Source organism: Ixodes scapularis, unplaced genomic scaffold (genome assembly GCF_016920785.2).
Source record: "Ixodes scapularis isolate PalLabHiFi unplaced genomic scaffold, ASM1692078v2 PGA_scaffold4__175_contigs__length_147842914, whole genome shotgun sequence".
In the NCBI taxonomy this organism is placed as follows: domain Eukaryota; kingdom Metazoa; phylum Arthropoda; class Arachnida; order Ixodida; family Ixodidae; genus Ixodes; species Ixodes scapularis.
Window position 1 is genome coordinate 21,582,718 of NW_024609879.1, and position 14,177 is coordinate 21,596,894.

A 14,177-nucleotide genomic window follows, 5' to 3' on the forward strand; every position below is an offset into this window, starting at 1 on the left:
TCTTTTGTACATTAATGGCTTTAGGTGGCATATAGAAAGAAATTCAGACCCTAGTTTTCCTATAAATATGCTGGCATAACTGCGCGCCATCTTGGTGAAAATTCGAGCAGTTCCTCGAATGGTCGATTTCGGTACTTTGAACGCTGCGGCCTAGTCGAGCTTAAGCGTGATTGGCACCTGGGGTCAATAAAAAAAGAATCCTATAATGATGACATAATACAATGTCTTCTAAGTGGTATCGGCCCATGCCTTCCAAATAAGAACCACTTAATTATTCTTCGCAAGTCGCCACCAGAAATTTATGCCGCCCACGCGGTGCAAATATAAAAACAATACGGTTCACCAAGCAAAACAATAATTGTGAGTTTCGTTGAAATAACAAGACAATTAAAAAAACACCACGCAATCCAAGCACTCAAAAAGCTATGGACTTTCTTTTTAGGATAAAATATTACGATGATTTTTTTTTTCAACTTTTTAATTTTCGTGAACCTAAGTGTGCTCACTATTCTGTTAGATCATACTATAGTTGAAATGTTAAATCAGGGTATTTTTTATCGTTTTGAAGTTTTTTCTCGCCACTTTTTTGCCTTGTTTTGTTACTTTTATTCGTTTTTTTTAAACATTAAAAGCCTTATGAGCCGATAAGGAAACGATAATATACGGCCTTCTCATTGTAGAGGGTAAACGGTACCCTAAAAGTGACCTTAGATGTCTCATGATTATAACAAGATATAGCTAACTGAATCACGAGTGTTAAATAGCTAGGAATGAAAGTGAAAAGTTATCTTTTGGAGATATATAAAGAAATCCAAAAAATATATATTATTCATTTTTTTGGAGAAAGTATATAGAGCTGTTTTCGAACAGATATATATAAAAACAAAATAGGAGGGGTACTTACATTACAGAATGTATAGTTCTGATTCTTTATGGTACAGGTGTCTTTCTCGGCTAAAAAGTCAGACGGAAGGTACGTCGAATTCACATGTCTAGAATAATTTGTTCTCAAACAACTGGAATGTTTGATTCTAGAAAGAAAAAATTAACAAATCACAAAAAAGCTCAGGCCTACTCTTTATATATATATATATATATATATATATATATATATATTGTTTGTTGTTCTTACACTTTATCAATTAAGATAAGGATGACGCGACGGCCTGGAGGGGACGGTTTGCAGGGGTATATATATATATATATATATATATATCGCTGTTTCGATACAAATTTTGCCCTTTAAAGGGGCCCTGCAATGACTTTTTGACTGGTTTTTAATTTGCACTGAACCTGAGCGTACTGAACGTAGTAACTTAATTCAACTTTTCTTTTCTCAAATTTCGCTTTATTTTAAAAGTTATAGGCAAATTAGAATTACAAAAACAAGCAAAAAATAACCTCCTTCATGACGTCGTAGGTCCCGGCTTGAGTGGCCTTGAACTAGAGGAGGAGTAGTGAGCTCATCGAGCGCACACGGCTGCCGCACTCCGTGTCGACGGCTCGAGAGGGAGCCACTAAAGCACGTGTTGGATATCACTCTCAGAAAAAAAGGGTGTACGTGGGTGTATCGCGCACCCTTACACCCCCCTTCGACTGGAGACACCCGGCGAGCGTAATCGCACTCCCGTCACACGAATCCTCCTCTCCCAAAGGAATCGGCGGGCAAGGCGAGGGTGTTGCCAGGTGCACCATTACACCCCTCCCCTCTCCTTTCCTTTTTCAAAAAGGGGAGAGGGAGTGCTATCAGGAGAGCGCAAGAAAACAAACAAAATGCGCGCGGTAATAGAGTAGAGCGCGCGTCCTGATTAGCAGTCACTGGTTACACGTCATCCGACTGACAACCTATCACGATAGCGATCGCGTTTCGCGCGTTATCTGGCCTTCGTGTTGCTAGGAGACTTGACCTCCTCACCTCCTGCATTCCATCTCGGCGTGCTTCGGCGGCCATACTTTTGCTTCGGCTGGCGGGTGACATCGCCTTTGTTCATTCGCGCTACTTTGAATTGCGTGTTTTTTTAGAAGGTGGTTGGACAAAGCGGATCGTGTTCACGAAGCGATGCTTGGCACGTAGCTACACTGCAGTCACAAGCCAAGATGTGCCCGCCCGATAAAGGTAAGTCTGCCGTTTACATGCACTCGTTGGATGCTGGGTTTTGCGAGGCATGGGGCCTGCTAGTTGGGGCCGTGCTTTCCTTTTTCTCCTGTTTATGTCAGAGTTTCTTCGCTTTTGTATTTGTGGCATGTGTGCGCGGTGGCGGTGCCCGGTTCTCTGAGTGTACAAACGAGCACGACATCGCAGCTTCGAGACATTATTCTTGCGTGTAGAGCTGGCGTCATTCAGAGCAACGGGTCTCTATCGTTTCGCCAAAAAACACTTTTTGTGGACAGATGTTTCATGGACTCTCGTTCGTCGACACTACCGTTCCATCGACAGTCGTTACGCGGATTTAGCGTTGTAGGGACATTTCGTCGCAGGTGTATCCTACACGTACTATCCGCTTCGTGGCAACAGTGTGAGGCAGCTCCTTACAGAAAAAAAGGTAGTTTGTGCTGTCGATGAATCAACGCGTATCTATAAAACGATCTGTCGGTGAAACATTCGATTGCAGAGCAACATGCTCGCGCTTGTTACCGGCTTCACTCGCACGTATGGTTATGCAATGCGATTTTCAGTGGGGATGATGGAACTAAGGTGGCGCTTCAAGACAAGGCAGTTAGAGTTCTTTTATAGGTTCCCTACGGGATTTAGAGTTGCGCGTTCACCTTCTTAGCGCCGTCTTTCCTGCACGGCATTTTGATCCAGCTCCTCACGCGACTTTTGGACCTCTTGGCGAATATGTGCTGCCACCTCGACACGAGGCTAAGTGTCGAGAAAACAACGCGCGCGCAAGGCCTCTCCCACCCGTTCTACACCCAAAACGTCAGCTACATCCTGTTCAACCATTGAGGCGCTGTGACCTAGATACTGAGTCCCCAAACTCGCCTTTGTCCCCATCGTGCGTAATCTTCCGCCCCCGAGGTCAACACAACAAAACCATATTCCCTCCCTGCTCGGCCAGTTCGAAGAGGGAGAGGGTACTGGAACCATTGACTCTCAAACCGACGAGGCGCGCGGCGCGCTCAAAAGCAGGGGTGCGTACGGCGGGGCGCGTGCAACGTTACTTTCTTGCACGGTACGTGGTCGGATCTCGTCAAATAGCGGCGCGGCGGCACGTAGAAAATAGACGCGCAACTCTGGCTCCCGCAGGGAGCCTATACAGGAACTGGTACTCTAGTGCAGCATTGAGATTATAGGCTCCAGCCAGAGTTGCGCGTCTGGTTTCCACGTGCCGCCGCGCCGCTATTTGCCGATATCCGATCACGTGAGGAGCAGACTCCAAATGCCGTGCAAAAAAGCCACCGGTACGGCGGCTTCGCCGACGGTGCAAGCGCCTCGGTGTGCATACCCCCGCTTTCGCCTCCTCCTGTCCTGTGTTGTCCCCCCCCGCCACCCCCCTAAAACAGCCGCCACAGGGCAGGTTAAAGACTGGCCGGCGGCGCCCAAGGGATACTAAGAGCACTCCCCCCCCCCCCCCCCCCCCCCTTCCTGACTGGAAAACAAGTTGGAACGCCACTGACCGTACATATTCCCCACGAACTACACCCTCCACAATACAGGTACAACTACACATTGTATCTGTATTCCTGAATACTTTTTCACCAGTTTCGCGGAAGTCTCTCGGGGATATAGCATTGCATAAAAGACAATGTATCTCAGTATCTGTATTTTTGGCCTTAAAGCAGATGTATCTCAGTATTCCCGAATACTCTTTGGAGTGTGTCTGCACAGCCCTGGTTTATGGCACATTAATTTATTCTATCATTCTTATTATTTTCCAGGTACTTCGGGCAAATCAACCCATCTGAAGTGCGATACAAAAGTGCAACCAGTGGCATTGCACCGAAGTTGCGAACTCTTCAAGTGCTTTGACATCTGTGAGTGTACCGTCCTTCAATTATACTCCGTGTCACTAGTTGTGTGTAATCCAGGTGAATGCAACGGCCATGCGAAGAGAGAAAAGGCGAGCACTAGGAAGGCATATGGGAGGGGAGGGCAGGGCTGGGGGAGAGGGGGAAAGCACTACGAATGTTAGATAGAAGAGGAGGTTACTCTCCTCACCCGCCTTTCTAGCGCTTGCCCTTTCCCCTCTTCGGGCATTGCCTTAGCCTGTGCGGCGCGCAAGTAGTGACTCGGAATATATTCACCATTGTACAGATTATGATGCACTGGCAGGTAATAGATAACTGGGTAAAATTAATCTGCTCAGTGCTTGGAAGACGCAGCTCGCGACTTGCTTGAACACGGCCGACAGGAAACCAGCTGCAACCTCCCGTTCTCATAACGAGCATTACAAATCGCATGCATTATAATATGTCGCTAATAGACCGATCTCACCAGCTAGTTTGAGTACGCCACCGCTGCCGATATGCATCGTGGGAGCTGTAGTCTTTCTACACGCGCGACAACCATGCTGGAGGTTTGCGCGAGCAGACCACGAGGCAGCATGACCTGTCGCGTGAACTGGAGTCTGCCTCTTACGAACTGCAGTTATGGCGGCGTCACGCATGCGTGGAAAACTTGGTGGGATCGGTCTATTCATTTACGCTGAAAACGTAGCTATGCTCTTATAACATATCCACATAGTTCATGTAGTTTCGTTTTTATTTTTCAGGTGTTTAGTCTCTATTTTTCCTTCCCGTCTTTTTTTTTTAGTATTTAGCACCTGCACGACAATTCCGCTGGTAGGCTGCAACCACGAGCACTTTGCCCAAGGATGCACTTCAACTGCATGAACTATCGCTTGCCCGAAGCAACCACCAAAGATAAATTAATGAGCTCTGGATTCTCGCCCTCAGAAAATATCTCCAGTAAAATACAAGTATTCGCTCAGACTGGTGCTATCAGAAATTCTCAGAAAAGCAAAAGGCATTCTTTCGAGACATGTTGAGCTTGAATATATCCTGAGTGAAATAAGCAACGGCAACAACAGTGTACTTGTTCTCTTGTCCTCTTACAAAATGCCAGTATGTTGGTGGCAGTACCACTTTAATTCTTGTGATTGCATCAGGAAAGGGATAAGGGGAGCACTACAAATGAATCACGGCTAAAATGCCACTGTCAAGATTGCAAGTTACAAAATGTGGAGAGCGCAAGGTCCCTTTAACAAATTTCTTGACCCCCATGCCTTACCGAAGCCCTCGATCTTTTGGGGGTGGGCTATCTGGCCTCTACACTCAAATGTGTTTGAGAGCACAGTTTTAGGTGGTCCAAAATTTTGTTAAAGGAAGCTTGCATTAGGACACCTCTGATGTTGACATTCGTTTATCTGGTTAGGCGCCACAGTACAAGGTTGCTTATGGCATTTTTCGGCTAATTGTGCATTTTATTAGTAAAAAATAAACACAGTTGCAATAAGAAACAGGCTGGCATTGTTGAAAACCGCCAAAATCAGTTGTTTAAGTGTATTGAAAACACATGCTTTTTATCTGTGTTTTCGGTTTGCCAGCCTTGCGCCTGTATCTAAACTGGTAAACTTTCCACCCGACTATTCTTCAATGGTGTGCAAAATATTTATGAAGTTGGCTGAGTTCCTGGTTTTTGGTAATGCTCATTAAGTAAGGTGTGGGGCCTTGACAGTGTCCTATATGTATCTAATCATGGTATACAACTGGGTTTTGCTTTTCAGGAATGCTCCATGGCTCTTTTTGGTGGTCAACACCCAAGGCACAAGACTAAAAGATAAGACATGCAAAAAGAAGAAGAAAGGAAACAAGCGACGTTTCTGGCGCATGCATTCAATGTGTATTTTTGTAGTATATGTTTCACCCAGTGTTTATGAGCAATAAATATGTAGGAACAGATACCAATTTTCGTAGCTTATTTTATAAAATATTGCATGATCCTAACAATAATATATTCGCAGGAGTGACACAAAAGCTCTCAATTGTATTTCAGGTTGACAGTTAGGACGTCAAAATGATGCCAGGCCACATAATGAAATGACGATAGAATGTGGGATTGCCAGCTTAATTGTTTTCGGGTTGACAAATGGGACATGAAAATGACACAAAACACCGTCGTTTGACGGTTAAAAGCTTGGAAAAGAGCTGCAAAGACATTTCCTGTCAATTTGATGGAAAATGTTCTAGTGTTAGTTTTGTTGACTTCGCACGTGTACACCTAAGAGTGGGGTTTATCGGTTCCCAGTAAGTGAGAACGGTGTGGAAAACGGTATATAAGTACACCTAAGAATGGGGTGTAACTGCATTCCCAGTAAGTGAGAAACGGAATATCTGTGCACCTAAGAATGGGGTGTATCAGTATTCCCAGTAAGTGAGAAATGGAATATATGTACACCTAAGAATGGGGTGTATGAGTATTCCCAGTAAGTGATAAACGGAATATATGTGCACTTAAAAGAGGGGTGTACCAGTATTCCCAGTAAATGAGAAACGGAATATACGTACACCTAAGAATGGGGTGTATCGGTATTCCCAGTAAGTGAGAAACGGAATACACGTACACCTAAGATTGGGGTGTATCAGTATTCCCAGCAAGTGAGAAGCGGAATATATGTACACCTAAAAATGGGGTGCATCAGTATTCCCAGTAAGTGAGAAACGGAATATATGTACACCCCGGGGTGGGGTGTGTGTTATGCACCCGCTGAGGTGCACATGTGCACCTCCAAATGAGGTGCATGTATGCACCCCTTTTTGGGGTGTCGCATATATACCCATGGGGGTGTCGTATATGGGACAAGTCACATACACCCCACTGGGTGTAAGTACTACACCCTTTTTTTTTAGAGTGTAGGCTGTATGAAGCGGGCGGCCAGGGCAGCTCGCATTGCATTTGCTGCGCGACTAAACACTAATTCGGCATAACATTTCATTGGCCACAAACGACAGCAAACACGGCGTAAAGATCAGTTCAGAACGGGAGCCACTTCGCGCTGACGCACCGCCAAATGGCCAAATCGCCAGCAGGGCCCGCGCCGAAGGCCTTCGGAACGCTCGGAACCGGTCGGATTCTTGAGCCGGTATACGACCACAGCGCCGCCGCGTACATCCGGGACCTTTCTACGCTCCTCGTTTGTCGTAGCCTCATCCCACTAGCCTTTTCTAGTATGCGCCGTTTTTTTCCGTCGCTTGGTGGCGGGTATGTCGGCGGGTCATTTCTCGTTTCCGTACTTTCTAAACTGCATTTGTTTCTTTTCTGATGTAAAATAGTGAACAAAAACTACTTTCATACATAATTGAAACGGTTCGCGACACTTATATTTTGTATCTCGACTAAAAAAAAGCTCTTAGCGGCTTTGACCAGTGGCCAGGGAGTACCGCGGGTCGCCCTCGTCGGTGGAGGAGGTTTCCGCGTCGTCCGGTTAAAATATGACGCACTGATATTTAGTTACTCTCTCCGTGCCCGCTGGCTTGCCCGAACTTCAAGAGACGTGGAAACCGCAAAAAAGGTAGACGCTTAAATATGATTGCAGGGCCCCTTTAAATTAGCTTCTTTAAATACCTGAAGATATATATTCAGTGATCGAACAATGACTGTTATTGCGAGATTCTTATCTAAAGAAATGAGCAAACCAGGGGAAAATATTTTATCAAGGCAAAATAATTATTAAATGTGAAGGAGCCTAATCTTTCAAGACCAAGTTGGTTTCAAAAGCTGATATTTCTCACATTTAGGGTTTCGTTGAAAGCATTTTTTTAGGTTATAATAATGTCTGAAATAAATACGGTGGAAATCAGTTTCAAAGTTTTTCGAAGAAGAACCGACCAAGGCTGTATCTCTGGGAGCCACAGTCTGAAGTTTGTTGTTTTACAGAAGTAGGTCCGTCACTGTAGGCATAAGGATGCGTAAGGCTTAAATATGTTTTAAATTAATCGTGAATAAATCGTTTGTGAATTTTTTTGGTTTTGAGTTTTCTTAAAAGTAAATTAGCATATATATGTTCATATGCCTCCGTTAATTCCATGCATACTGATACGTATCGCGCAAAACAGCAAGGAAGGAAGGAGACAGGAAGGGCGCTAACAGACAACTAACTGACAACACGTCCTTCCTTCCTTGCTGGTTTGCACTATACATGCTCATGATGGACAACCAACTAGCCCGCCAGATCATCTTATTGCAGTTCCATGCATACGTCCTAATTAGTTACAAACACCTCTTTCGATATTTTGGCGGCTTTTTTTTCAGTTAAAATGATAAGGGCTGCAGTTATTAAGAGGATGGGGACAGCGGGGCGTCTCTTTCAAATGCTCGGCCTCCATCATGCGCTTATTGTCTAGCGCCGTGCTTCGGATGCGCGTACACTCTCGAAGCTCACAAGACGCCAAACTGCGATCGGAGATAGAAAGCCTGCACTGGAGGCGGAACAATTGAAGAACCTCCTGACTCTCTCATGCTGTCGGTGACGGTTTTTTTTTGTGTGCCTTTTACGGAACCGTACTGAGTAGTTAAACTGAGTAGTACTGAGTTAAACGGTCACTGGTTTCAAGAACGTTTCTAAATCGGTTAAGCAGCTATTTTTTTCTTTATGTTGAAAATAGGCAGATTCCAGTGCAACATGGTAATCGTTTTCGACCCCTAACAGATCAATTCTTTGGAAAACCGGTATCACTTTAAATATCCTCGGTGCTGAAAAAAAACACCTCCAATAAAAAGTACGGAGTTTATCGTGCATGGTCTTGTTCTCTGCTGCCAAAGCAAAGCTAGTTGTAAAGCTTTGTTACGGGCTTTTATTCTCGGGGCGTAGTCTCGGGCCAAAACTTTTCCAGAATTATATTTTTGAGACGCCAAGTTACTTACAAGAAAATAAAAATGTTTTTTGTCATATCTAAATTTTGCGTCGAGTCCTCGTGCGTATTCCTTAAAGCGGCCCGAAATGGTTTGTTGGAAGCTGTTTACCACTAAGCTAACTTTTCCGTAGAAGCTACGCGCTCGCCGGATCAACTAAACGCCTCTCTTTCGTGACCTGACCCCACTTTCTGCGCGTAGTTTTGGGCGGATGTGTGATGACGTGGCAAAATATTGACGTAAGACTGGTCCAACGAGCACACAGCATTCATGGCATTATCTGCTTAGCGGTGAATGGGGTTGTGACGCAGTCCCCTAAGGTCCCGTACAGCTTAGCGGTGAATGGGGTTGTGACGCAGTCACCTAAGGTCACGTACAAAACCAGCATCTTCAATTTACCTTGACCTCGCACACTCTCGCGTCCCATTAGACTATAGTGACTAAAACCTGTTTTCGACGAGTGAGCTCACCGCGACTTCATTTTGTTAATTCAGTTTCCGCCTCGTCACGTGATAATAAGTCTTTAAATCTGCGAATCGCCATGATTCAGATGGCAGCACCGTAGTGGAGGTGGATACGACAGACACCGGTTCTGTGGCGGCTTACTTTACATTTGGCCAGTGAACGAAAACTACTGCAGCCACGTGGCTAGGACGCTGTGACACCAATGACGCCTGTGGAGATTCGCCTTCTTTACAGGTTCCTCTCTCGTAGGTCGCACTCACGCAGTAGCGCTTGACAGCTAAGGGCTTTCGCAATACTCCCTAGAAAACAAGGTCTTCGCTTTTTCTTTTCTGACGTCGTGACTCCCTTATTGAGTTTTCGTAATGTACGCTAGAGGTTCAGCTGGCGCTTGTGTTTGGTTTAGAATCGAAGCACACAAAAACCAGTCTGAAATTGATTTTCTTCTGTAATTCATCTATATTGGAAAAATGTGTGCACCTTCACTCTACGCTTCAGTATAAGACCAGATGTTAAAAAGCTTCTGCCGTAATAATTAGTTGTGGACATTCCTCACTCAAGTCAACAGAAAATCATGGTCAGTTACGGTTTCGACTTTTTTTTTTGTCTTGGCATTATAACACTGCTAAAATCGTATTTTAAATGCGTTTTCGCGCGAAAGTTTTTGTACAGGGTCCGTATTTGCACACAAGAGCAAGACAAAAATGTAAACGGAATAATTAAATCGAGTTCAGTGCCCAAAGGGACGTGAATGTGCGAAATAGAACAAGACGGTAAGAACTACGCAGTTAGACTGCATCAATACTTTCCTTTGTATATGTAGGCGATCAAATTAATTATTACACTTTTCCATGAATAATTTTTGTTTAAATATTTTTGCGTATGCATGGGTCAGACAACATTTTTTTTTTCTTTTAGCGTTTAAGGATCGAATTGCCGAAACTGGCTAGAGGCCAGAAAACGCATCGTGCCCAAAAAAACCTGCCCGGTATATGTAAAAAAAGAAAAAAAAAAAACTTTTGCTGCTTACTTTGCCGGTGCCGATTTCAAAGTTGAAAGATGAGATGATTTATATTTCTTTGTAAATCTCGCACAATATCAATACAAGCGTCATCGAAATGTTGGCGCACCTCGACAAGCCGTACGTTCCCTTCAATTTTTATTCTTAAGTTTATTGGTCGCTTTTCTTTTTAGACCCCTGTTTTAGAACATATGTTTAGGCGCGAAATACTGCGAAATCAAACACTACCATACTGATAAAAAAATTGCAACTCCAACAATTACACTTTTGATAAAAAATAATGGTACGTTTCTTTACTACTTGCTACGACCTAAGCAGCTAATATTATTCCTTTTTTTACGGCGAAGAGACAAGATACCTCAAAAGTAACTTGGTTGCTGTCGTCTTCATATTCAGAACGAAAGGCGCGTAGATACTATCGCCAGATGAACATTTAGCGTATATTATTATAACTATCTATAGACTAGTGGATCCACCGAGCGTTGCCTATCTTACGTTCACATCGGCGTAACGCAAGTGCGTTTCGCAGCGTCGAACAACACACGCAAGGCTAGCTAGCACACGGCGGCACCCAACTCAAGGGACGCACGTGCCTTGAGCGGATTTGCTGCTTGGGGCGGGTCAGAAGTCTGCTACCAATGACGTAATCTGCAGGCCCTGTCTACTCGACGCAATAGATTCTTTGAAATGTTCGCGCCACCTCGTACCTACTGCGCCAGTTATCCGCCAGTCCAAAGTTCTGCCGCGTGCTCTAAGCGCGTATTGGACCAATACCACCTAGACGACAAGGCCTGCGCATGACGTTTCGTTAGTAGATCCCCCACCCGCCCCAAGCGGCAAACACCCCGAAGCTTGACGAGAGTACGAGTTGCGTCGCAACCACGTCGCGTTCACTGGCGGCCACAGCTGTGTGCGTGAGTGCTGAGCGCGAGCTGGGTAGCGAGCTTCCAAAGTTAATTTGCAACGTGCACGCGAACACTCCCTCAGCCAGAAGCGCGAGCTAGCACGCTCTCCTGGCCTTGAGACCTGTATTTCTAGCGCGCGCGCTCGTTCTGCAGAAGAACGCTTCAAACCTGCGAAGCCGGAGTATAAACGGATCCCTTAAAAATGGCGTCCAGTGCCAGCGTCCAGCGAAGGGCTTTGCAGCCCTTCGTACAGCAGTAAGACATTTCAGGCACCGCATGAACATCTAACTTCATTTTATGCTATAGCAAGAGACACTCGGTGTAAGCATCTGTTTCATTATCTGCTACACAGGCCACTGAAGCAGACGATGTCGCAGACGACGTAGCAGACGACGTAGCAGACGATGGTGCTCATCCGGGCTAGCTAGGGGGCGCTGAGGGGATCTACTAGTGATGACGTTTAGAGGAGGAAACGCGCAGGCCTTGTGTTCTAGGTGGCATTGATTGGACACGGAGAGGGGGAGGGGGGGGGGGGGGCTTCAGTGTTCTGCGTTAACTCGTCTCAGCTCGCATCGGGAGCGAGTGCTGCGTCAGTGTTGGGCGATGACTCGGAAGCAGTCACTGGTTATGTGCAAAAGTGATGACAACCGCCAGTGTTGCTAGATGGGGTTTTGAAAAGGGACTATTGGCTTATGCCGGGTGGCGACAGCCAGTTTCGTAGCAAACAAGCATTGCTCCTTTTGATCGGCGCGGCAGCTAGTAATCGTGTATCAGCTTTAGCCCACTGTCAAACGCTGCTGTGTGCGTGGGTTTTCATGCGGCGGCTTCTTTGACGTCTTTTGTGGCCCTTTCGGGGGCATTATTTCTTGGGCGATTGAGGACTGTACTATTCTGGTCGGACAAACATTATAGCAAATATCATAAGGTCAGTAGTTTTATGCTAGTTATTAAACTTGCAGATCACGAGGAACAGAAATCTCGCGGTTACCAAACTTTCGAGCTACATTGAGGACGTTGAAAGATTCTCCGCATCCCCTCTACTCTTCTGTTAAACTTGTACCCTGATACACTACTGCAAACAGGGAATCTGGTCACCTTCAGATCTATGTTTATTGGAACGAGCAGGTGCCATCAGGAGCCTACCGACGCTACTTTCACGCGCTTACTGCACATACACATATAGGACCCAGACGGAACGCCGTGCTTGCAAGTCTCTATATAGTTTTCAGGTAAAGACGACCCAGTTGATTAATTGATTGATTGAATCGGTTTAGCGGCGCAAACGCATCCGACGCTATTATACGCTAGGTACATACACTATTGCTGGGAGAGGGTTAAGGAAAAGGAAGAGCTTTAGTAGCAGATGACAGGATAAAACAATGGACATGATCTGTGTATAAGTGCTAAAGGTATGGACATGAGTTCAACACAGAGTAAAACCACAGTCGGTGCAGAAGGCCGATTGCTTTGAAGAACCTAAACCCCAAGAGTGTGAACGTAATGAGAGATTCATCGCCAACTAAAGTAATCAGATGTGGACGAGTATGTTCTCTTTAAAGCAGTGAATTGTGGTTAAGGCGTTCTAGGCCATACCCATTACATTCCACTGGAATATGAAGTGTAGACAAAGGGCTACGTTTGCACTCCGGGACATCTTCACCATGCAAAAGGTGACCATGTGTGAGCCGTGTATGGCCAAACATTAGACTGAAGAGTACAACCTCGTAGAATCGTTCATGGCGACGGGAACCCTCCCACATTCCTTCAAGACCTTTGCAGAGTAGGAAAGCAAAATTAACCGTCGTTGGAGGAGTATGCAGCTGAAAAGTCACGATCAGATGCTTGGTTCGCTGCTCCAGCCCGTCTCTACGGATGCTGAACCGCTTAACGGCAACCACTGCCCGTGTCTGGAGTCCAGCCAGGGTTCCATCCTCGCTACAATTTATGAGATCAGTGTCGAAGATAACTCCTCAGATACTGTTCAGTGTCCGATGTGGGCTGATCCTTATCTCATGTCCGCCTGGACATGTCTGTTTTAGAAGTGTTCTGCTGTGGACTTCTATTTCAACTTTTATGAGCTGATTACCAGAAAGATCTTTCTATGAGAAAAACCAGAAAGATTGGCACAGCTTTGCCAATATTGATATTAAGGCATTTAGACGCAAGCAAAGCCGAAAGCTTAGCCAGTAGCTTTTCGTCATCTAGGGTTTAAAGGACAGAGAATCTTGTAAACGTTGGTGCTTCAGATGCTTTTTTAAAAGTGAGGACGAAGCAACCCCTTATAGGGAAACGGACTGTGTTGGGTTTTGAAAAAACAAATGCAGGGGCATAAGAAGGCAAAGAGTATTCGGAATCTGTGGCGCACCGCCCACCACCGACGCCAACAAAAGGATTTGTAATGTGAAATAACAAGAATGGCTTGGCTGGCACAATTACGCTACCAGTGCTACCAAGCAGGCGCGTAGCCAGGGGGGGGGGGGGGGTGTTCAGGAGTCAGAACACCCCCCCAAAATTTTATTTTGTTCTCTCTCTCTCTCTCTTTATATATATATATATATATATATATATATATATTTCCTTTTTTTTATTGTGTGTGGTTGCACCAGCACCGTGAAACACCCCCCCAAAAATATTTTCTGGCTACGCCAATGCTACCAAGAAACTATAACCGTGTGTGTGTCTAGAGAGAGATCCGTCATCACCCGAGGTTAGCCCTTGCCGCGAAAGAAGTTGATATAAGAAAGGAACAACAGAAGGAAAAGAACGTTAAAGAAATGATAGTTGGAGAATGGCGACTGGCTGAATCATCCTGGTCGGGCCAAGCCAGGACACGCGAAGCAGGGGCAGGAGTTGTATATTTCCTCGCCTAGGGGGACCGAAAGATCCAAACAAACCTCAGGTTCAGCTCAACCCCCAGGATCCTTTTTACCCGGAC

General features: G+C 45.4%; 1 protein-coding gene across 1 annotated transcript in view; it reads right to left on the reverse strand.

Moving 5' to 3' along the window:
* Positions 1-14,177, reverse strand: part of LOC120843989 — a 79,790-nt gene that overhangs the window by 25,117 nt on the left and 40,496 nt on the right. The window contains exon 8 of the mRNA XM_040215533.1: positions 905-1,031. Coding sequence (XP_040071467.1) covers positions 905-1,031 — 127 coding nt within the window. The remainder of the gene's footprint in view (positions 1-904; positions 1,032-14,177) is intronic.